Consider the following 20,690-nt stretch of genomic DNA (forward strand, 5'->3'; position numbering starts at 1 on the left):
ACCTATATGAAATGTGCAGATCCCATGTAGCAGCATATATTACACCTATATGAAATGTGCAGATCCCATATAGCAGCATATATTACACCTATATGAAATGTGCAGATCCCATGTAGCAGCATATATTACACCTATATGAAATGTGCAGATCCCATGTAGCAGCATATATTACACCTATATGAAATGTGCAGATCCCATATAGCAGCATATATTACACCTATATGAAACGTGCAGATCCCATGTAGCAGCATATATTACACCTATATGAAATGTGCAGATCCCATGTAGCAGCATATATTACACCTATATGAAATGTGCAGATCCCATGTAGCAGCATATATTACACCTATATGAAATGTGCAGATCCCATGTAGCAGCATATATTACACCTATATGAAATGTGCAGATCCCATATAGCAGCATATATTACACCTATATGAAACGTGCAGATCCCATATAGCAGCATATATTACACCTATATGAAATGTGCAGATCCCATGTAGCAGCATATATTACACCTATATGAAATGTGCAGATCCCATATAGCAGCATATATTACACCTATATGAAATGTGCAGATCCCATGTAGCAGCATATATTACACCTATATGAATGTGCAGATCCCATGTAGCAGCATATATTACACCTATATGAAATGTGCAGATCCCATGTAGCAGCATATATTACACCTATATGAAATGTGCAGATCCCATGTAGCAGCATATATTACACCTATATGAAATGTGCAGATCCCATGTAGCAGCATATATTACACCTATATGAAATGTGCAGATCCCATGTAGCAGCATATATTACACCTATATGAAATGTGCAGATCCCATGTAGCAGCATATATTACACCTATATGAAATGTGCAGATCCCATGTAGCAAGCATATATTACACCTATATGAAATGCGCAGATCCCATGTAGCAGCATATATTACACCTATATGAAACGTGCAGATCCCATATAGCAGCATATATTACACCTATATGAAACGTGCAGATCCCATGTAGCAGCATATATTACACCTATATGAAACGTGCAGATCCCATGTAGCAGCATATATTACACCTATATGAAACGTGCAGATCCCATGTAGCAGCATATATTACACCTATATGAAACGTGCAGATCCCATGTAGCAGCATATATTACACCTATATGAAACGTGCAGATCCCATGTAGCAGCATATATTACACCTATATGAAACGTGCAGATCCCATGTCGGCCTAAACGAGATCCGTGAGAATGCGGAAGTAGACTTTTTTTTTTCTGCCTCCAAAAAATAACAAGGAATTGTTGTGAGCGTTCCCTGTGAAATTCTTATTTTTGACTACATGGGACGGCACCCGTAGCCCGTCGTGTACCTCATTGCGTAGCGATGTGAGACCCGGCGTCGCTCGCGCGCCTGGCAGAGGACGGTTTACGGTTAGAAAGCAGACACACCCCGAAAGAAGCACACGGCACAGACGGCGGATTTCCAGGTTACAAACTTTAAAAGAAACAACAAAATCAGAAACATAATTAGAGGTTACAATAAACGGACCGGCATGATATGCGCTAGAAGCATGCAAACGGCTAAAGGGCGCCACGCTAAAGAGGGAGCAGCGTCACATCGCCACGCTACAGCGGGAGCAGCGTCACATCGCCACGCTAAAGAGGGAGCAGCGTCACATCGCCACGCTACAGCGGGAGCAGCGTCACAACGCCACGATAAGGAGGGAGCAGCGTCACATCACTCACCCATTCTCTACCGGGCGCCACACTACAGAGGGAGCAGCGTCACATCACTCACCCATTCTCTACCGGGCGCCACACTAAGGAGGGAGCAGCGTCACATCACTCACCCATTCTCTACATGAGTAAGACAGTGAATGGGCTCAAACTTCAAACGTTCAATTATTGTGTATAAATAGATGGGGGCGAGAGGGGGTACTAACTTCCAGGAAAGTACTGGGGAGGGTTTGAAGGCCCTCCCTGTCGGCCGAGAGATGGCCAAGATTGACCTGCGAAAGTTAGCGCGCTACAGGGAAAACAATGGCAGTCGCTGGGTTTCTCCTACGCTTCTCCCTTAGCACCAACAAGTCCGTGACTCGGGAAGCTGGGGCAATGGGTTTAGCCCTTGGTGGATGGAGAGTTTTTGGAGTTTCTTTATTCCTACATACTCACTATCTTTGGAAGGGGTGGCCTCCTGTCTACTGAAGACCCCCTTTTGCCGCTGGAGGTGGCCAGCAACACGGCGTCAGGCTCTCACATCATCATGGTGTGCAGTACCAGGTGACTGTCCGGGTTGTGGGTCCTCTGGTGAATGAGAAGGTGGGAACTCTGGCGGAAGCTCTTCCCGCACACGGCACAGGTGTAGGGCCTCTCCCCAGTGTGCACCCGCTGGTGTGTCACCAGTGAGGAGTTGCGGCTGAAGCACTTTCCACACTCGTTGCACACAAAGGGCTTCTCCCCCGTGTGGATGCGCTGGTGGATGACCAAGTAGGAGCTCTGGCTGAAGCTCTTCCCACACTCCTTGCAGGTGTAGCGCTTTTCCCCTCGGTGGACACGGTGGTGGCGGTTGTAATCAGAGCTGTGAATGAAGCCCTTGCCGCACTCAAAGCAGGTGTACGGCTTCTCCCCCGTGTGGGTCCTCTGGTGTGTCACCAGCGTGGAGTTGCAGCTGAAGCTCTTGCCGCAGCGCAGGCAGGTGTAGGGCTTCTCCCCGGTGTGAATTCTCTGATGCGTCACCAGCTGGGAGCTCCTCCTGAAGCATTTCCCGCACTCCGTGCAGCTAAAGGGCTTCTCCCCCGTGTGGGTTCTCTTATGCCTCAGATAAGCCGACTTGTACCGACTTGTTTTCCCACACTCTACGCAAATATACTTTTTGTCCTTCGCATCTGGTTCCTGCAAGATCTTTATGGCTTTGAAGGCCTTTAACCGCTGCTCCGAGGAGTGCGAGTGTGCTCTGGCCGAGGCCAGGCTCGTCTCATCCTCTCCGAAGGCTATATCCTCATGCTCTCCGAAGGCTATATCCTCATGCTCTCCGAAAGCCATATCCCCATGCTGTTCGAAAGCCACATCCCCATGGTCAAACGGGTAGGAGCTTTCCCCCATTTGAAAGCCCTCGTCCTCCTCCTCCGCTCCCTCTTCTTTTCTGGTGGACGCCCTCTCGCTCGCCAGGTTCTGCAGGTGTGCAATGATGTTGGTGAGCTTGCTTGCACCCTTACCGCTGGAGCCAGGTTTCTCCGGGGAGCTGCTGGACGGGCTGTCCTCCTTCTTGTCCAACTCACATGAGCTCCCTTCGCTCTCCTCGCCGGCAGCGGACAGGGAGGTCTCGTCCTGACAGTCCAGCAGAACCCCGCACTGCTGCAGGTAAGTGGGGCCATCCTCGTCGTCCTCGTCACAATTCATGGTGCCATATCCTTCTGTGGAAGAGGGAGAAAGTGTGCAATGTAAGGACTGCTGATTAACGCGAAGAGCAAGAAACAAAGTGAGAGAGGGGGTGTGACGGTGAGGGGGTAACCAGGCTCAATAATAAAGGTTAAGCCCACTTGGTTACCCCTGATTCGTGGTTTGGGGTCCTAGAGTGTCAGCTCTTGGGCCCGGGCATTGTGGATGCATTACTGTGACAGTGTGCAAAATATGCGACACATCTGATCATGTAGACTACATGGCTGGTGTTACAGTTGATGAATGTCTGTATGTTTTTTGTTATATTTGGTTTAAGACATTCAATCTTTTTTGATGGTCTTGCAAACTGACAGATATTGCAATGTCCACACCGAAAAAAGCCTCTAGGTATATTACTTATACCCCAGTGTGTTGTGTCGAGAAAAGGCTAGGTGACAAGTATGTCGCCAGTGATTTGGCCCTGCGAAATACCAATTTGGGCCTATTATGCGTGATGGCTTTTAGGCCTACATCCAGTTTAAGAGTATCCCAGTGTTTCTCAATGATGGTTCGAATATTGTTGGACTGGCTACTCTGTTGTGTAATGAAAAGTGGTGTAGGTTTAGATTGTCCACCACTCCACTGTTTCTTCTTCCCCCCTTGTATGGACAAGAGATCTTCCCTATTCATGTTTTTAACTAGGGTATATGTCTCTAAGAGGTCTTTTTCTTTATAACCCCTGTCCATAAATCTGGCAATATGGTTGTGGGCCTGTGCCTCAAAACGGTCTTCCGTTGAACATAATCTCCTGAGACGCATAAGTTGTCCCTTCGGTATCCCTCAGTGTTGAAGCTGTTTCTTCATTATGGACTAAGGCTTTATGGGGATAAGAAACCAGGCTCATTTATCAACACAATAAGGGACTAATAATCACGCTATGGTGCAACAACATTAATGCTGCATTATCTTACCAGGTGATTTTTTTTGGAGCACCCAATTAGGGAATCTTCCCTTTTTTCTACGGACAGAGAAACAGAGCGAGCGCGAGAGCTGGACAGAGAAACAGAGCGAGCGCGAGAGCTGGACAGAGAAACAGAGCGAGCGCGCTAGCTGGACAGAGAAACAGAGCGAGCGCGAGAGCTGGACAGAGAAACAGAGCGAGCGCGAGAGCTGGACAGAGAAACAGAGCGAGCACGAGAGCTGGACAGAGAAACAGAGCGAGCGCGAGAGCTGGACAGAGAAACAGAGCGAGCGCGAGAGCTGGACAGAGAAACAGAGCGAGCGCGAGAGCTGGACAGAGAAACAGAGCGAGCACGAGAGCTGGACAGAGAAACAGAGCGAGCACGAGAGCTGGACAGAGAAACAGAGCGAGCGCGAGAGCTGGACAGAGAAACAGAGCGAGCGCGAGAGCTGGACAGAGAAACAGAGCGAGCGCGAGAGCTGGACAGAGAAACAGAGCGAGCGCGCTAGCTGGACAGAGAAACAGAGCGAGCGCGAGAGCTGGACAGAGAAACAGAGCGAGCGCGAGAGCTGGACAGAGAAACAGAGCGAGCGCGAGAGCTGGACAGAGAAACAGAGCGAGCGCGAGAGCTGGACAGAGAAACAGAGCGAGCGCGCTAGCTGGACAGAGAAACAGAGCGAGCGCGAGAGCTGGACAGAGAAACAGAGCGAGCGCGAGAGCTGGACAGAGAAACAGAGCGAGCGCGAGAGCTGGACAGAGAAACAGAGCGAGCGCGCTAGCTGGACAGAGAAACAGAGCGAGCGCGAGAGCTGGACAGAGAAACAGAGCGAGCGCGAGAGCGTGAGCTGAACAGAGAAACAGAGCGAGCGCGAGAGCTGGACAGAGAAACAGAGCGAGCGCGAGAGCTGGACAGAGAAACAGAGCGAGCGCGAGAGCTGGACAGAGAAACAGAGCGAGCGCGAGAGCTGGACAGAGAAACAGAGCGAGCGTGAGAGCTGGACAGAGAAACAGAGCGAGCGCGAGAGCTGGACAGAGAAACAGAGCGAGCGCGAGAGCTGGACAGAGAAACAGAGCGAGCGCGAGAGCTGGACAGAGAAACAGAGCGAGCGCGCTAGCTGGACAGAGAAACAGAGCGAGCGCGAGAGCTGGACAGAGAAACAGAGCGAGCGCGAGAGCTGGACAGAGAAACAGAGCGAGCGCGAGAGCTGGACAGAGAAACAGAGCGAGCGCGAGAGCTGGACAGAGAAACAGAGCGAGCGCGAGAGCTGGACAGAGAAACAGAGCGAGCGCGAGAGCTGGACAGAGAAACAGAGCGAGCGCGAGAGCTGGACAGAGAAACAGAGCGAGCGCGCTAGCTGGACAGAGAAACAGAGCGAGCGCGAGAGCTGGACAGAGAAACAGAGCGAGCGCGAGAGCTGGACAGAGAAACAGAGCGAGCGCGAGAGCTGGACAGAGAAACAGAGCGAGCGCGAGAGCTGAACAGAGAAACAGAGCGAGCGCGAGAGCTGGACAGAGAAACAGAGCGAGCGCGAGAGCTGGACAGAGAAACAGAGCGAGCGCGAGAGCTGGACAGAGAAACAGAGCGAGCGCGAGAGCTGGACAGAGAAACAGAGCGAGCGTGAGAGCTGGACAGAGAAACAGAGCGAGCGCGAGAGCGTGAGCTGAACAGAGAAACAGAGCGAGCGTGAGAGCTAGACAGAGAAACAGAGCGAGCGCGAGAGCTGGACAGAGAAACAGAGCGAGCGCGAGAGCTGGACAGAGAAACAGAGCGAGCGCGAGAGCTGAACAGAGAAACAGAGCGAGCGTGAGAGCTGGACAGAGAAACAGAGCGAGCGCGAGAGCGTGAGCTGAACAGAGAAACAGAGCGAGCGTGAGAGCTGGACAGAGAAACAGAGCGAGCGCGAGAGCTGAACAGAGAAACAGAGCGAGCGTGAGAGCTGGACAGAGAAACAGAGCGAGCGCGAGAGCGTGAGCTGAACAGAGAAACAGAGCGAGCGTGAGAGCTGGACAGAGAAACAGAGCGAGCGCGAGAGCTGGACAGAGAAACAGAGCGAGCGCGAGAGCTGGACAGAGAAACAGAGCGAGCGCGAGAGCTGAACAGAGAAACAGAGCGAGCGCGAGAGCTGGACAGAGAAACAGAGCGAGCGCGAGAGCTGGACAGAGAAACAGAGCGAGCGCGAGAGCTGGACAGAGAAACAGAGCGAGCGCGAGAGCTGGACAGAGAAACAGAGCGAGCGTGAGAGCTGGACAGAGAAACAGAGCGAGCGCGAGAGCGTGAGCTGAACAGAGAAACAGAGCGAGCGTGAGAGCTGGACAGAGAAACAGAGCGAGCGCGAGAGCTGGACAGAGAAACAGAGCGAGCGCGAGAGCTGAACAGAGAAACAGAGCGAGCGCGAGAGCTGGACAGAGAAACAGAGCGAGCGCGAGAGCTGGACAGAGAAACAGAGCGAGCGCGAGAGCTGGACAGAGAAACAGAGCGAGCGCGAGAGCTGGACAGAGAAACAGAGCGAGCGTGAGAGCTGGACAGAGAAACAGAGCGAGCGCGAGAGCGTGAGCTGAACAGAGAAACAGAGCGAGCGCGAGAGCTGGACAGAGAAACAGAGCGAGCGCGAGAGCTGGACAGAGAAACAGAGCGAGTGCGAGAGCTGGACAGAGAAACAGAGCGAGCGCGAGAGCTGGACAGAGAAACAGAGCGAGCGCGAGAGCTGGACAGAGAAACAGAGCGAGCGCGAGAGCGTGAGCTGAACAGAGAAACAGAGCGAGCGCGAGAGCTGGACAGAGAAACAGAGCGAGCGCGAGAGCTGAACAGAGAAACAGAGCGAGCGTGAGAGCTGGACAGAGAAACAGAGCGAGCGCGAGAGCGTGAGCTGAACAGAGAAACAGAGCGAGCGCGAGAGCTGGACAGAGAAACAGAGCGAGAGCGTGAGCTGAACAGAGAAACAGAGCGAGCGCGAGAGCTGGACAGAGAAACAGAGCGAGCGCGAGAGCTGAACAGAGAAACAGAGCGAGCGTGAGAGCTGGACAGAGAAACAGAGCGAGCGCGAGAGCTGGACAGAGAAACAGAGCGAGCGCGAGAGCTGGACAGAGAAACAGAGCGAGCGCGAGAGCTGGACAGAGAAACAGCGAGCGTGAGAGCTGGACAGAGAAACAGAGCGAGCGCGAGAGCTGGACAGAGAAACAGAGCGAGCGCGAGAGCTGGACAGAGAAACAGAGCGAGCACGAGAGCTGGACAGAGAAACAGAGCGAGCGCGAGAGCTGGACAGAGAAACAGAGCGAGCGCGAGAGCTGGACAGAGAAACAGAGCGAGCGCGAGAGCTGGACAGAGAAACAGAGCGAGCGCGAGAGCTGGACAGAGAAACAGAGCGAGCGCGAGAGCTGGACAGAGAAACAGAGCGAGCGCGAGAGCTGGACAGAGAAACAGAGCGAGCGTGAGAGCTGGACAGAGAAACAGAGCGAGCGCGAGAGCTGGACAGAGAAACAGAGCGAGCGCGAGAGCTGGACAGAGAAACAGAGCGAGCGCGAGAGCTGGACAGAGAAACAGAGCGAGCGTGAGAGCTGGACAGAGAAACAGAGCGAGCGCGAGAGCTGGACAGAGAAACAGAGCGAGCGCGAGAGCTGGACAGAGAAACAGAGCGAGCGCGCTAGCTGGACAGAGAAAGAGCGAGCGCGAGAGCTGGACAGAGAAACAGAGCGAGCGTGAGAGCTGGACAGAGAAACAGGGAGAGCACGAGAGCTGGACAGAGAAACAGAGCGTGTGTGAGCGCGAGAGCTGGACAGAGAAACAGAGCGAGCGCGAGAGCTGGACAGAGAAACAGAGCGAGCGCGAGAGCTGGACAGAGAAACAGAGCGAGCGCGAGAGCTGGACAGAGAAACAGAGCGAGCGCGAGAGCTGGACAGAGAAACAGAGCGAGCGCGAGAGCTGGACAGAGAAACAGAGCGAGCGCGAGAGCTGAACAGAGAAACAGAGCGAGCGCGAGAGCTGGACAGAGAAACAGAGCGAGCGCGAGAGCTGGACAGAGAAACAGAGCGAGCGCGAGAGCGTGAGCTGAACAGAGAAACAGAGCGAGCGCGAGAGCTGGACAGAGAAACAGAGCGAGCGCGAGAGCTGGACAGAGAAACAGAGCGAGCGCGAGAGCTGGACAGAGAAACAGAGCGAGCGCGCTAGCTGGACAGAGAAACAGAGCGAGCGCGAGAGCTGGACAGAGAAACAGAGCGAGCGCGAGAGCTGGACAGAGAAACAGAGCGAGCGCGAGAGCTGGACAGAGAAACAGAGCGAGCGCGAGAGCTGGACAGAGAAACAGAGCGAGCGCGCGAGCTGGACAGAGAAACAGAGCGAGCGCGAGAGCTGGACAGAGAAACAGAGCGAGCGCGAGAGCTGGACAGAGAAACAGAGCGAGCGCGAGAGCTGGACAGAGAAACAGAGCGAGCGCGAGAGCTGGACAGAGAAACAGAGCGAGCGTGAGAGCTGGACAGAGAAACAGAGCGAGCGCGAGAGCTGGACAGAGAAACAGAGCGAGCGCGCGAGCTGGACAGAGAAACAGAGCGAGCGCGCTAGCTGGACAGAGAAACAGAGCGAGCGCGCGAGCTGGACAGAGAAACAGAGCGAGCGCGAGAGCTGGACAGAGAAACAGAGCGAGCGCGAGAGCTGGACAGAGAAACAGAGCGAGCGTGAGAGCTGGACAGAGAAACAGAGCGAGCGCGAGAGCTGGAGAAAGAAACAGAGCGAGTGCTGGACAGAGAAACAGAGCGAGCGCGAGAGCTGGACAGAGAAACAGAGCGAGCGCGAGAGCTGGACAGAGAAACAGAGCGAGTGCTGGACAAAGAAACAGAGCGAGTGCTGGACAGAGACACAGAGCGAGTGTGAGAGCGCGAGAGCTGGACCGAGAAACAGAGCGAGCGCAAAAGCTAGACAGAGAAACAGAGCGAGCGCGCGAGCTGGACAGAGAAAGAGAGCGAGAGCGAGCTTGGCAGAGAAACAGAGCGAGAGAGCTGGACAGAGAAAGAGCGAGCGCGATTGCTGGACAGAGAAACAGAGCGAGCAAGAGAGCGCGAGCTGAACAGAGAAAAAGAGCGAGTGTGAGTGCGAGCTGGACAGAGAAACAGAGCGAGCGAGAGAGCGCTAGAGCTTGATAGAGAAACAGCGAGCGTGAGAGCTGGACAGAGAAACAGAGCGAGCGCGAGAGCTTGACAGAGAAACAGTGAGCGTGAGAGCTGGACAGAAAAACAGTGAGCGTGAGAGCTGGACAGAGAAACAGAGCGAGCCCGAGAGCGAGAGCTGAACAGAAACAGAGCGAGCGCGAGAGCTGAACAGAAACAGAGCAAGAGCTGGGCAGAGAAACAGAGCGAGCGCGAGAGCTGGACAGAGAAACAGAGCGAGCGCGAGAGCTGGACAGAGAAACAGAGCGAGCGCGAGAGCTGGACAGAGAAACAGAGCGAGCGCGAGAGCTGAACAGAGAAACAGAGCGAGCGCGAGAGCTGGACAGAGAAACAGAGCGAGCGCGAGAGCTGGACAGAGAAACAGAGCGAGCGCGAGAGCTGGACAGAGAAACAGAGCGAGCGCGAGAGCTGGACAGAGAAACAGAGCGAGCGTGAGAGCTGGACAGAGAAACAGAGCGAGCGCGAGAGCGTGAGCTGAACAGAGAAACAGAGCGAGCGTGAGAGCTGGACAGAGAAACAGAGCGAGCGCGAGAGCTGGACAGAGAAACAGAGCGAGCGCGAGAGCTGAACAGAGAAACAGAGCGAGCGCGAGAGCTGGACAGAGAAACAGAGCGAGCGCGAGAGCTGGACAGAGAAACAGAGCGAGCGCGAGAGCTGGACAGAGAAACAGAGCGAGCGCGAGAGCTGGACAGAGAAACAGAGCGAGCGTGAGAGCTGGACAGAGAAACAGAGCGAGCGCGAGAGCGTGAGCTGAACAGAGAAACAGAGCGAGCGCGAGAGCTGGACAGAGAAACAGAGCGAGCGCGAGAGCTGGACAGAGAAACAGAGCGAGTGCGAGAGCTGGACAGAGAAACAGAGCGAGCGCGAGAGCTGGACAGAGAAACAGAGCGAGCGCGAGAGCTGGACAGAGAAACAGAGCGAGCGCGAGAGCGTGAGCTGAACAGAGAAACAGAGCGAGCGCGAGAGCTGGACAGAGAAACAGAGCGAGCGCGAGAGCTGAACAGAGAAACAGAGCGAGCGTGAGAGCTGGACAGAGAAACAGAGCGAGCGCGAGAGCGTGAGCTGAACAGAGAAACAGAGCGAGCGCGAGAGCTGGACAGAGAAACAGAGCGAGAGCGTGAGCTGAACAGAGAAACAGAGCGAGCGCGAGAGCTGGACAGAGAAACAGAGCGAGCGCGAGAGCTGAACAGAGAAACAGAGCGAGCGTGAGAGCTGGACAGAGAAACAGAGCGAGCGCGAGAGCTGGACAGAGAAACAGAGCGAGCGCGAGAGCTGGACAGAGAAACAGAGCGAGCGCGAGAGCTGGACAGAGAAACAGCGAGCGTGAGAGCTGGACAGAGAAACAGAGCGAGCGCGAGAGCTGGACAGAGAAACAGAGCGAGCGCGAGAGCTGGACAGAGAAACAGAGCGAGCACGAGAGCTGGACAGAGAAACAGAGCGAGCGCGAGAGCTGGACAGAGAAACAGAGCGAGCGCGAGAGCTGGACAGAGAAACAGAGCGAGCGCGAGAGCTGGACAGAGAAACAGAGCGAGCGCGAGAGCTGGACAGAGAAACAGAGCGAGCGCGAGAGCTGGACAGAGAAACAGAGCGAGCGTGAGAGCTGGACAGAGAAACAGAGCGAGCGCGAGAGCTGGACAGAGAAACAGAGCGAGCGCGAGAGCTGGACAGAGAAACAGAGCGAGCGCGAGAGCTGGACAGAGAAACAGAGCGAGCGCGAGAGCTGGACAGAGAAACAGAGCGAGCGCGAGAGCTGGACAGAGAAACAGAGCGAGCGCGAGAGCTGGACAGAGAAACAGAGCGAGCGCGCTAGCTGGACAGAGAAAGAGCGAGCGCGAGAGCTGGACAGAGAAACAGAGCGAGCGTGAGAGCTGGACAGAGAAACAGAGAGAGCACGAGAGCTGGACAGAGAAACAGAGCGTGTGTGAGCGCGAGAGCTGGACAGAGAAACAGAGCGAGCGTGAGAGCTGGACAGAGAAACAGAGCGAGCGCGAGAGCTGGAGAAAGAAACAGAGCGAGTGCTGGACAGAGAAACAGAGCGAGCGCGAGAGCTGGACAGAGAAACAGAGCGAGCGCGAGAGCTGGACAGAGAAACAGAGCGAGTGCTGGACAAAGAAACAGAGCGAGTGCTGGACAGAGACACAGAGCGAGTGTGAGAGCGCGAGAGCTGGACCGAGAAACAGAGCGAGCGCAAAAGCTAGACAGAGAAACAGAGCGAGCGCGCGAGCTGGACAGAGAAAGAGAGCGAGAGCGAGCTTGGCAGAGAAACAGAGCGAGAGAGCTGGACAGAGAAAGAGCGAGCGCGATTGCTGGACAGAGAAACAGAGCGAGCAAGAGAGCGCGAGCTGAACAGAGAAAAAGAGCGAGTGTGAGTGCGAGCTGGACAGAGAAACAGAGCGAGCGAGAGAGCGCTAGAGCTTGATAGAGAAACAGCGAGCGTGAGAGCTGGACAGAGAAACAGAGCGAGCGCGAGAGCTTGACAGAGAAACAGTGAGCGTGAGAGCTGGACAGAAAAACAGTGAGCGTGAGAGCTGGACAGAGAAACAGAGCGAGCCCGAGAGCGAGAGCTGAACAGAAACAGAGCGAGCGCGAGAGCTGAACAGAAACAGAGCAAGAGCTGGGCAGAGAAACAGAGCGAGCGCGAGAGCTGGACAGAGAAACAGAGCGAGCGCGAGAGCTGGACAGAGAAACAGAGCGAGCGCGAGAGCTGGACAGAGAAACAGAGCGAGCGCGAGAGCTGAACAGAGAAACAGAGCGAGCGCGAGAGCTGGACAGAGAAACAGAGCGAGCGCGAGAGCTGGACAGAGAAACAGAGCGAGCGCGAGAGCTGGACAGAGAAACAGAGCGAGCGCGAGAGCTGGACAGAGAAACAGAGCGAGCGTGAGAGCTGGACAGAGAAACAGAGCGAGCGCGAGAGCGTGAGCTGAACAGAGAAACAGAGCGAGCGTGAGAGCTGGACAGAGAAACAGAGCGAGCGCGAGAGCTGGACAGAGAAACAGAGCGAGCGCGAGAGCTGAACAGAGAAACAGAGCGAGCGCGAGAGCTGGACAGAGAAACAGAGCGAGCGCGAGAGCTGGACAGAGAAACAGAGCGAGCGCGAGAGCTGGACAGAGAAACAGAGCGAGCGCGAGAGCTGGACAGAGAAACAGAGCGAGCGTGAGAGCTGGACAGAGAAACAGAGCGAGCGCGAGAGCGTGAGCTGAACAGAGAAACAGAGCGAGCGCGAGAGCTGGACAGAGAAACAGAGCGAGCGCGAGAGCTGGACAGAGAAACAGAGCGAGTGCGAGAGCTGGACAGAGAAACAGAGCGAGCGCGAGAGCTGGACAGAGAAACAGAGCGAGCGCGAGAGCTGGACAGAGAAACAGAGCGAGCGCGAGAGCGTGAGCTGAACAGAGAAACAGAGCGAGCGCGAGAGCTGGACAGAGAAACAGAGCGAGCGCGAGAGCTGAACAGAGAAACAGAGCGAGCGTGAGAGCTGGACAGAGAAACAGAGCGAGCGCGAGAGCGTGAGCTGAACAGAGAAACAGAGCGAGCGCGAGAGCTGGACAGAGAAACAGAGCGAGAGCGTGAGCTGAACAGAGAAACAGAGCGAGCGCGAGAGCTGGACAGAGAAACAGAGCGAGCGCGAGAGCTGAACAGAGAAACAGAGCGAGCGTGAGAGCTGGACAGAGAAACAGAGCGAGCGCGAGAGCTGGACAGAGAAACAGAGCGAGCGCGAGAGCTGGACAGAGAAACAGAGCGAGCGCGAGAGCTGGACAGAGAAACAGCGAGCGTGAGAGCTGGACAGAGAAACAGAGCGAGCGCGAGAGCTGGACAGAGAAACAGAGCGAGCGCGAGAGCTGGACAGAGAAACAGAGCGAGCACGAGAGCTGGACAGAGAAACAGAGCGAGCGCGAGAGCTGGACAGAGAAACAGAGCGAGCGCGAGAGCTGGACAGAGAAACAGAGCGAGCGCGAGAGCTGGACAGAGAAACAGAGCGAGCGCGAGAGCTGGACAGAGAAACAGAGCGAGCGCGAGAGCTGGACAGAGAAACAGAGCGAGCGTGAGAGCTGGACAGAGAAACAGAGCGAGCGCGAGAGCTGGACAGAGAAACAGAGCGAGCGCGAGAGCTGGACAGAGAAACAGAGCGAGCGCGAGAGCTGGACAGAGAAACAGAGCGAGCGCGAGAGCTGGACAGAGAAACAGAGCGAGCGCGAGAGCTGGACAGAGAAACAGAGCGAGCGCGAGAGCTGGACAGAGAAACAGAGCGAGCGCGCTAGCTGGACAGAGAAAGAGCGAGCGCGAGAGCTGGACAGAGAAACAGAGCGAGCGTGAGAGCTGGACAGAGAAACAGAGAGAGCACGAGAGCTGGACAGAGAAACAGAGCGTGTGTGAGCGCGAGAGCTGGACAGAGAAACAGAGCGAGCGCGAGAGCTGGACAGAGAAACAGAGCGAGCGCGAGAGCTGGACAGAGAAACAGAGCGAGCGCGAGAGCTGGACAGAGAAACAGAGCGAGCGCGAGAGCTGGACAGAGAAACAGAGCGAGCGCGAGAGCTGGACAGAGAAACAGAGCGAGCGCGAGAGCTGAACAGAGAAACAGAGCGAGCGCGAGAGCTGGACAGAGAAACAGAGCGAGCGCGAGAGCTGGACAGAGAAACAGAGCGAGCGCGAGAGCGTGAGCTGAACAGAGAAACAGAGCGAGCGCGAGAGCTGGACAGAGAAACAGAGCGAGCGCGAGAGCTGGACAGAGAAACAGAGCGAGCGCGAGAGCTGGACAGAGAAACAGAGCGAGCGCGCTAGCTGGACAGAGAAACAGAGCGAGCGCGAGAGCTGGACAGAGAAACAGAGCGAGCGCGAGAGCTGGACAGAGAAACAGAGCGAGCGCGAGAGCTGGACAGAGAAACAGAGCGAGCGCGAGAGCTGGACAGAGAAACAGAGCGAGCGCGCGAGCTGGACAGAGAAACAGAGCGAGCGCGAGAGCTGGACAGAGAAACAGAGCGAGCGCGAGAGCTGGACAGAGAAACAGAGCGAGCGCGAGAGCTGGACAGAGAAACAGAGCGAGCGCGAGAGCTGGACAGAGAAACAGAGCGAGCGCGAGAGCTGGACAGAGAAACAGAGCGAGCGCGCGAGCTGGACAGAGAAACAGAGCGAGCGCGCTAGCTGGACAGAGAAACAGAGCGAGCGCGCGAGCTGGACAGAGAAACAGAGCGAGCGCGAGAGCTGGACAGAGAAACAGAGCGAGCGCGAGAGCTGGACAGAGAAACAGAGCGAGCGTGAGAGCTGGACAGAGAAACAGAGCGAGCGCGAGAGCTGGACAAAGAAACAGAGCGAGTGCTGGACAGAGAAACAGAGCGAGCGCGAGAGCTGGACAGAGAAACAGAGCGAGCGCGAGAGCTGGACAGAGAAACAGAGCGAGTGCTGGACAAAGAAACAGAGCGAGTGCTGGACAGAGACACAGAGCGAGTGTGAGAGCGCGAGAGCTGGACCGAGAAACAGAGCGAGCGCAAAAGCTAGACAGAGAAACAGAGCGAGCGCGCGAGCTGGACAGAGAGCGAGAGCGAGCTTGGCAGAGAAACAGAGCGAGAGAGCTGGACAGAGAAAGAGCGAGCGCGATTGCTGGACAGAGAAACAGAGCGAGCAAGAGAGCGCGAGCTGAACAGAGAAAAAGAGCGAGTGTGAGTGCGAGCTGGACAGAGAAACAGAGCGAGCGAGAGAGCGCTAGAGCTTGATAGAGAAACAGCGAGCGTGAGAGCTGGACAGAGAAACAGAGCGAGCGCGAGAGCTTGACAGAGAAACAGTGAGCGTGAGAGCTGGACAGAAAAACAGTGAGCGTGAGAGCTGGACAGAGAAACAGAGCGAGCCCGAGAGCGAGAGCTGAACAGAAACAGAGCGAGCGCGAGAGCTGAACAGAAACAGAGCAAGAGCTGGGCAGAGAAACAGAGCGAGCGCGAGAGCTGAACAGAGAAACAGAGCGAGCGCGAGAGCTGAACAGAAACAGAGCAAGAGCTGGGCAGAGAAACAGAGCGAGCTGGGCAGAGAAACAGAGCGAGCGCGAGACGAACAGAGACAGAAAAATAGGAAAAATAATAATCTGGAATTGTTTTGGGGTTGATGTTGGGTGTGGGAGTTGATGTTGGGTGTGGGAGTTGATGTTGGGTGTGGGAGTTGATGTTGGGTGTGGGAGTTGATGTTGGGTGTGGGAGTTGATGTTGGGTGTGGGAGTTGATGTTGGGTGCGGGAGTTGATGTTGGGTGCGGGAGTTGATGTTGGGTGCGGGAGTTGATGTTGGTTTGGGAGTTGATGTTGGTTTGGGAGTTGATGTTGGGTGTGGGAGTTGATGTTGGGTGTGGGAGTTGATGTTGGGTGTGGGAGTTGATGTTGGTTTGGGAGTTGATGTTGGTTTGGGGTTGATGTTGGGTGTGGGAGTCGATTGTTGGTTTGGGAGTCGATTGTTGGTTTGGGAGTTGATGTTGGGTGCGGGAGTTGATGTTGGGTGCGGGAGTTGATGTTGGGTGCGGGAGTTGATGTTGGGTGCGGGAGTTGATGTTGGGTGCGGGAGTTGATGTTGGGTGCGGGAGTTGATGTTGGGTGCGGGAGTTGATGTTGGGTGTGGGAGTTGATGTTGGGTGTGGGAGTTGATGTTGGGTGTGGGAGTTGATGTTGGGTGTGGGAGTTGATTGTTGGTTTGGGAGTTGATTGTTGGTTTGGGAGTTGATTGTTGGTTTGGGAGTTGATTGTTGGTTTGGGAGTTGATTGTTGGTTTGGGAGTTGATTGTTGGTTTGGGAGTTGATTGTTGGTTTGGGAGTTGATTGTTGGTTTGGGAGTTGATGTTGGTTTGGGAGTTGATGTTGGTTTGGGAGTTGATGTTGGTTTTGGGAGTTGATGTTGGTTTTGGGAGTTGATGTTGGTTTTGGGAGTTGATGTTGTTTTGGGAGTTGATGTTGGTTTTGGGAGTTGATGTTGGTTTTGGGAGTTGATGTTGGTTTTGGGAGTTGATGTTGGTTTTGGGGGTTGATGTTGGTTTTGGGAGTTGATGTTGGTTTTGGGAGTTGATGTTGGTTTTGGGAGTTGATGTTGGTTTTGGGAGTTGATGTTGGTTTTGGGAGTTGATGTTGGTTTTGGGAGTTGATGTTGGTCTTGGGAGTTGATGTTGGTTTGGGAGTTGATGTTTGGGATTTATGTTGGTTTAGGAGTTGATGTTGTTTGGGGTTTATGTTGCAGAGTTCCGAGTCGGTGCAATGTGCAGCGGGTCCATGGCTCTGTATTACCCAGGAGAGACGCAACCCATTTGTAGTGTGTGAAAGGTTTTGATGGATAAAAGGATTTATTGGTAGTGTGTGCAGCTTCCAAGCCCGTAACCGTCTCCAATGTACAGCACAATGTGTGTCTGTAATGTAGTGTGTGGGGCAGCGGACTGCTCCGCACTCTCCTGCCCCCTCTGCCCCCTCTGCCCTTCTCGCCTCCTCCTGCCCCCTCTGCTCTTCTCGCCTCCTCCTCCTGCCCCCTCTGCTCTTCTCGCCTCCTCCTCCTGCCCCCTCTGCTCTTCTCGCCTCCTCCTCCTGCCCCCTCTGCTCTTCTCGCCTCCTCCTCCTGCCCCCTCTGCTCTTCTCGCCTCCTCCTGCCCCCTCTGCTCTTCTCGCCTCCTCCTCCTGCCCCCTCTGCTCTTCTCGCCTCCTCCTCCTGCCCCCTCTGCTCTTCTCGCCTCCTCCTCCTGCCCCCTCTGCTCTTCTCGCCTCCTCCTCCTGCCCCCTCTGCTCTTCTCGCCTCCTCCTCCTGCCCCCTCTGCTCTTCTCGCCTCCTCCTCCTGCCCCCTCTGCTCTTCTCGCCTCCTCCTCCTGCCCCCTCTGCTCTTCTCGCCTCCTCCTCCTGCCCCTTCTGCTCTTCTCGCCTCCTCCTCCTGCCCCCTCTGCTCTTCTCGCCTCCTCCTCCTGCCCCTTCTGCTCTTCTCGCCTCCTCCTCCTGCCCCCTCTGCTCTTCTCGCCTCCTCCTCCTGCCCCCTCTGCTCTTCTCGCCTCCTCCTGCCCCCTCTGCTCTTCTCGCCTCCTCCTCCTGCCCCCTCTGCTCTTCTCGCCTCCTCCTCCTGCCCCCTCTGCTCTTCTCGCCTCCTCCTCCTGCCCCCTCTGCTCTTCTCGCCTCCTCCTGCCCCCTCTGCTCTTCTCGCCTCCTCCTCCTGCCCCCTCTGCTCTTCTCGCCTCCTCCTGCCCCCTCTGCTCTTCTCGCCTCCTCCTGCCCCCTCTGCTCTTCTCGCCTCCTCCTCCTGCCCCCTCTGCTCTTCTCGCCTCCTCCTGCCCCCTCTGCTCTTCTCGCCTCCTCCTGCCCCCTCTGCTCTTCTCGCCTCCTCCTGCCCCCTCTGCTCTTCTCGCCTCCTCCTGCCCCCTCTGCTCTTCTCGCCTCCTCCTCCTGCCCCCTCTGCTCTTCTCGCCTCCTCCTCCTGCCCCCTCTGCTCTTCTCGCCTCCTCCTCCTGCCCCCTCTGCTCTTCTCGCCTCCTCCTCCTGCCCCCTCTGCTCTTCTCGCCTCCTCCTCCTGCCCCCTCTGCTCTTCTCGCCTCCTCCTCCTGCCCCCTCTGCTCTTCTCGCCTCCTCCTGCCCCCTCTGCTCTTCTCGCCTCCTCCTCCTGCCCCCTCTGCTCTTCTCGCCTCCTCCTCCTGCCCCCTCTGCTCTTCTCGCCTCCTCCTGCCCCCTCTGCTCTTCTCGCCTCCTCCTGCCCCCTCTGCTCTTCTCGCCTCCTCCTGCCCCCTCTGCTCTTCTCGCCTCCTCCTGCCCCCTCTGCTCTTCTCGCCTCCTCCTCCTGCCCCCTCTGCTCTTCTCGCCTCCTCCTCCTGCCCCCTCTGCTCTTCTCGCCTCCTCCTCCTGCCCCCTCTGCTCTTCTCGCCTCCTCCTCCTGCCCCCTCTGCTCTTCTCGCCTCCTCCTCCTGCCCCCTCTGCTCTTCTCGCCTCCTCCTCCTGCCCCCTCTGCTCTTCTCGCCTCCTCCTGCCCCCTCTGCTCTTCTCGCCTCCTCCTGCCCCCTCTGCTCTTCTCGCCTCCTCCTCCTGCCCCCTCTGCTCTTCTCGCCTCCTCCTCCTGCCCCCTCTGCTCTTCTCGCCTCCTCCTCCTGCCCCCTCTGCTCTTCTCGCCTCCTCCTCCTGCCCCCTCTGCTCTTCTCGCCTCCTCCTCCTGCCCCCTCTGCTCTTCTCGCCTCCTCCTCCTGCCCCCTCTGCTCTTCTCGCCTCCTCCTCCTGCCCCCTCTGCTCTTCTCGCCTCCTCCTCCTGCCCCCTCTGCTCTTCTCGCCTCCTCCTGCCCCCTCTGCTCTTCTCGCCTCCTCCTCCTGCCCCCTCTGCTCTTCTCGCCTCCTCCTCCTGCCCCCTCTGCTCTTCTCGCCTCCTCCTCCTGCCCCCTCTGCTCTTCTCGCCTCCTCCTCCTGCCCCCTCTGCTCTTCTCGCCTCCTCCTCCTGCCCCCTCTGCTCTTCTCGCCTCCTCCTGCCCCCTCTGCTCTTCTCGCCTCCTCCTGCCCCCTCTGCTCTTCTCGCCTCCTCCTCCTGCCCCCTCTGCTCTTCTCGCCTCCTCCTGCCCCCTCTGCTCTTCTCGCCTCCTCCTGCCCCCTCTGCTCTTCTCGCCTCCTCCTGCCCCCTCTGCTCTTCTCGCCTCCTCCTGCCCCCTCTGCTCTTCTCGCCTCCTCCTCCTGCCCCCTCTGCTCTTCTCGCCTCCTCCTCCTGCCCCCTCTGCTCTTCTCGCCTCCTCCTCCTGCCCCCTCTGCTCTTCTCGCCTCCTCCTCCTGCCCCCTCTGCTCTTCTCGCCTCCTCCTCCTGCCCCCTCTGCTCTTCTCGCCTCCTCCTCCTGCCCCCTCTGCTCTTCTCGCCTCCTCCTGCCCCCTCTGCTCTTCTCGCCTCCTCCTCCTGCCCCCTCTGCTCTTCTCGCCTCCTCCTCCTGCCCCCTCTGCTCTTCTCGCCTCCTCCTCCTGCCCCCTCTGCTCTTCTCGCCTCCTCCTCCTGCCCCCTCTGCTCTTCTCGCCTCCTCCTCCTGCCCCCTCTGCTCTTCTCGCCTCCTCCTCCTGCCCCCTCTGCTCTTCTCGCCTCCTCCCCTGCCCCCTCTGCTCTTCTCGCCTCCTCCTCCTGCCCCCTCTGCTCTTCTCGCCTCCTCCTCCTGCCCCCTCTGCTCTTCTCGCCTCCTCCTCCTGCCCCCTCTGCTCTTCTCGCCTCCTCCTGCCCCCTCTGCTCTTCTCGCCTCCTCCTGCCCCCTCTGCCCTTCTCGCCTCCTCCTCCTGCCCCCTCTGTTCTTCTCGTCTCCTCCTGGCCCCTCTGCTCGTCTCCTCCTGGCCCCTCTGCTCTTCTCGCCTCCTCCTGCCCCCTCTGCTCTTCTCGCCTCCTCCTGCCCCCTCTGCTCGCCTCCTCCTGCCCCCTCTGCTCGTCTCCTCCTGGCCCCTCTGCTCGTCTCCTCCTGGCCCCTCTGCTCTTCTCTCCTCCTGCCCCCTCTGCTCTTCTCTCCTCCTGCCCCCTCTGCTCTTCTCTCCTCCTGCCCCCTCTGCTCTTCTCTCCTCCTGCCCCCTCTGCTCTTCTCTCCTCCTGCCCCCTCTGCTCTTCTCTCCTCCTGCCCCCTCTGCTCTTCTCTCCTCCTGCCCCCTCTGCTCTTCTCTCCTCCTGCCCCCTCTGCTCTTCTCTCCTCCTGCCCCCTCTGCTCTCCTCCTCCTCACTCACCAGTAAGCCCCTCTGTGCTTGTGCTCCCCTCTTACCTGTGTAGGGTCTCTCCAGCTCCCCATCATCCGATCCTGGGGGGTCCCAGATGAATGTATGCCGCACCTGCTCGCCGCTCATTGTTTCTGTGTCACAGTTTCCGTGCGTCTGTCTGTTCCCGAGAGGAGAGAATCCCGTTAACGTGAAGCACAAAAACGAGAGAAACTGGGAACTCTACACAGCGAGAGGGTGACAGAGCCCGTTCCCCCACCCAGAGCGACATGGACCTGTACATATATACATTTATTATTCTAGTAATCGCCTTAGCTTGTACTAGGTTTAGTTGCAGAAGAGCTTACACTCTAATACTCTTCACATTTTCAGAGGGCCCCTCACGTCTGTAACTATTTATTTCAGTCGGACGTTCGGAATATAAAACAGAGGTGATGAGGAGGGAACAGAGCTGGGAGGCTGGTAACAAGCAAGGTCACGATGGGTGATGTAGGTGGCTTGGACCAGACACAGAAGTCAGACTGCAGGATAAGAAGAAGGAGCCAATAACTGT

The 20,690-nt window shown here is 56.7% G+C and overlaps 1 protein-coding gene across 2 annotated transcripts in view; it reads right to left on the reverse strand.

Moving 5' to 3' along the window:
* Nucleotides 1-1,484: 1,484 nt before the first annotated feature.
* Nucleotides 1,485-20,690, reverse strand: part of LOC142473257 (uncharacterized) — a 56,100-nt gene continuing 36,894 nt past the window's right edge. The window contains exons 2-4 of one of the 2 annotated variants that reach the window (XM_075580450.1): nt 20,485-20,658; nt 20,185-20,297; nt 1,485-3,417 (exon numbers count right to left, since the gene is read on the reverse strand). In XM_075580450.1, coding sequence (XP_075436565.1) covers nt 2,258-3,417; nt 20,185-20,266 — 1,242 coding nt within the window. In that variant the 5' untranslated portion in view covers nt 20,267-20,297; nt 20,485-20,658 and the 3' untranslated portion in view covers nt 1,485-2,257. The remainder of the gene's footprint in view (nt 3,418-20,184; nt 20,298-20,484; nt 20,659-20,690) is intronic. The other variant, XM_075580449.1, reaches the window with a different exon arrangement.

Source organism: Ascaphus truei (genome assembly GCF_040206685.1).
Source record: "Ascaphus truei isolate aAscTru1 chromosome 2 unlocalized genomic scaffold, aAscTru1.hap1 SUPER_2_unloc_1, whole genome shotgun sequence".
Lineage (NCBI taxonomy): Eukaryota > Metazoa > Chordata > Amphibia > Anura > Ascaphidae > Ascaphus > Ascaphus truei.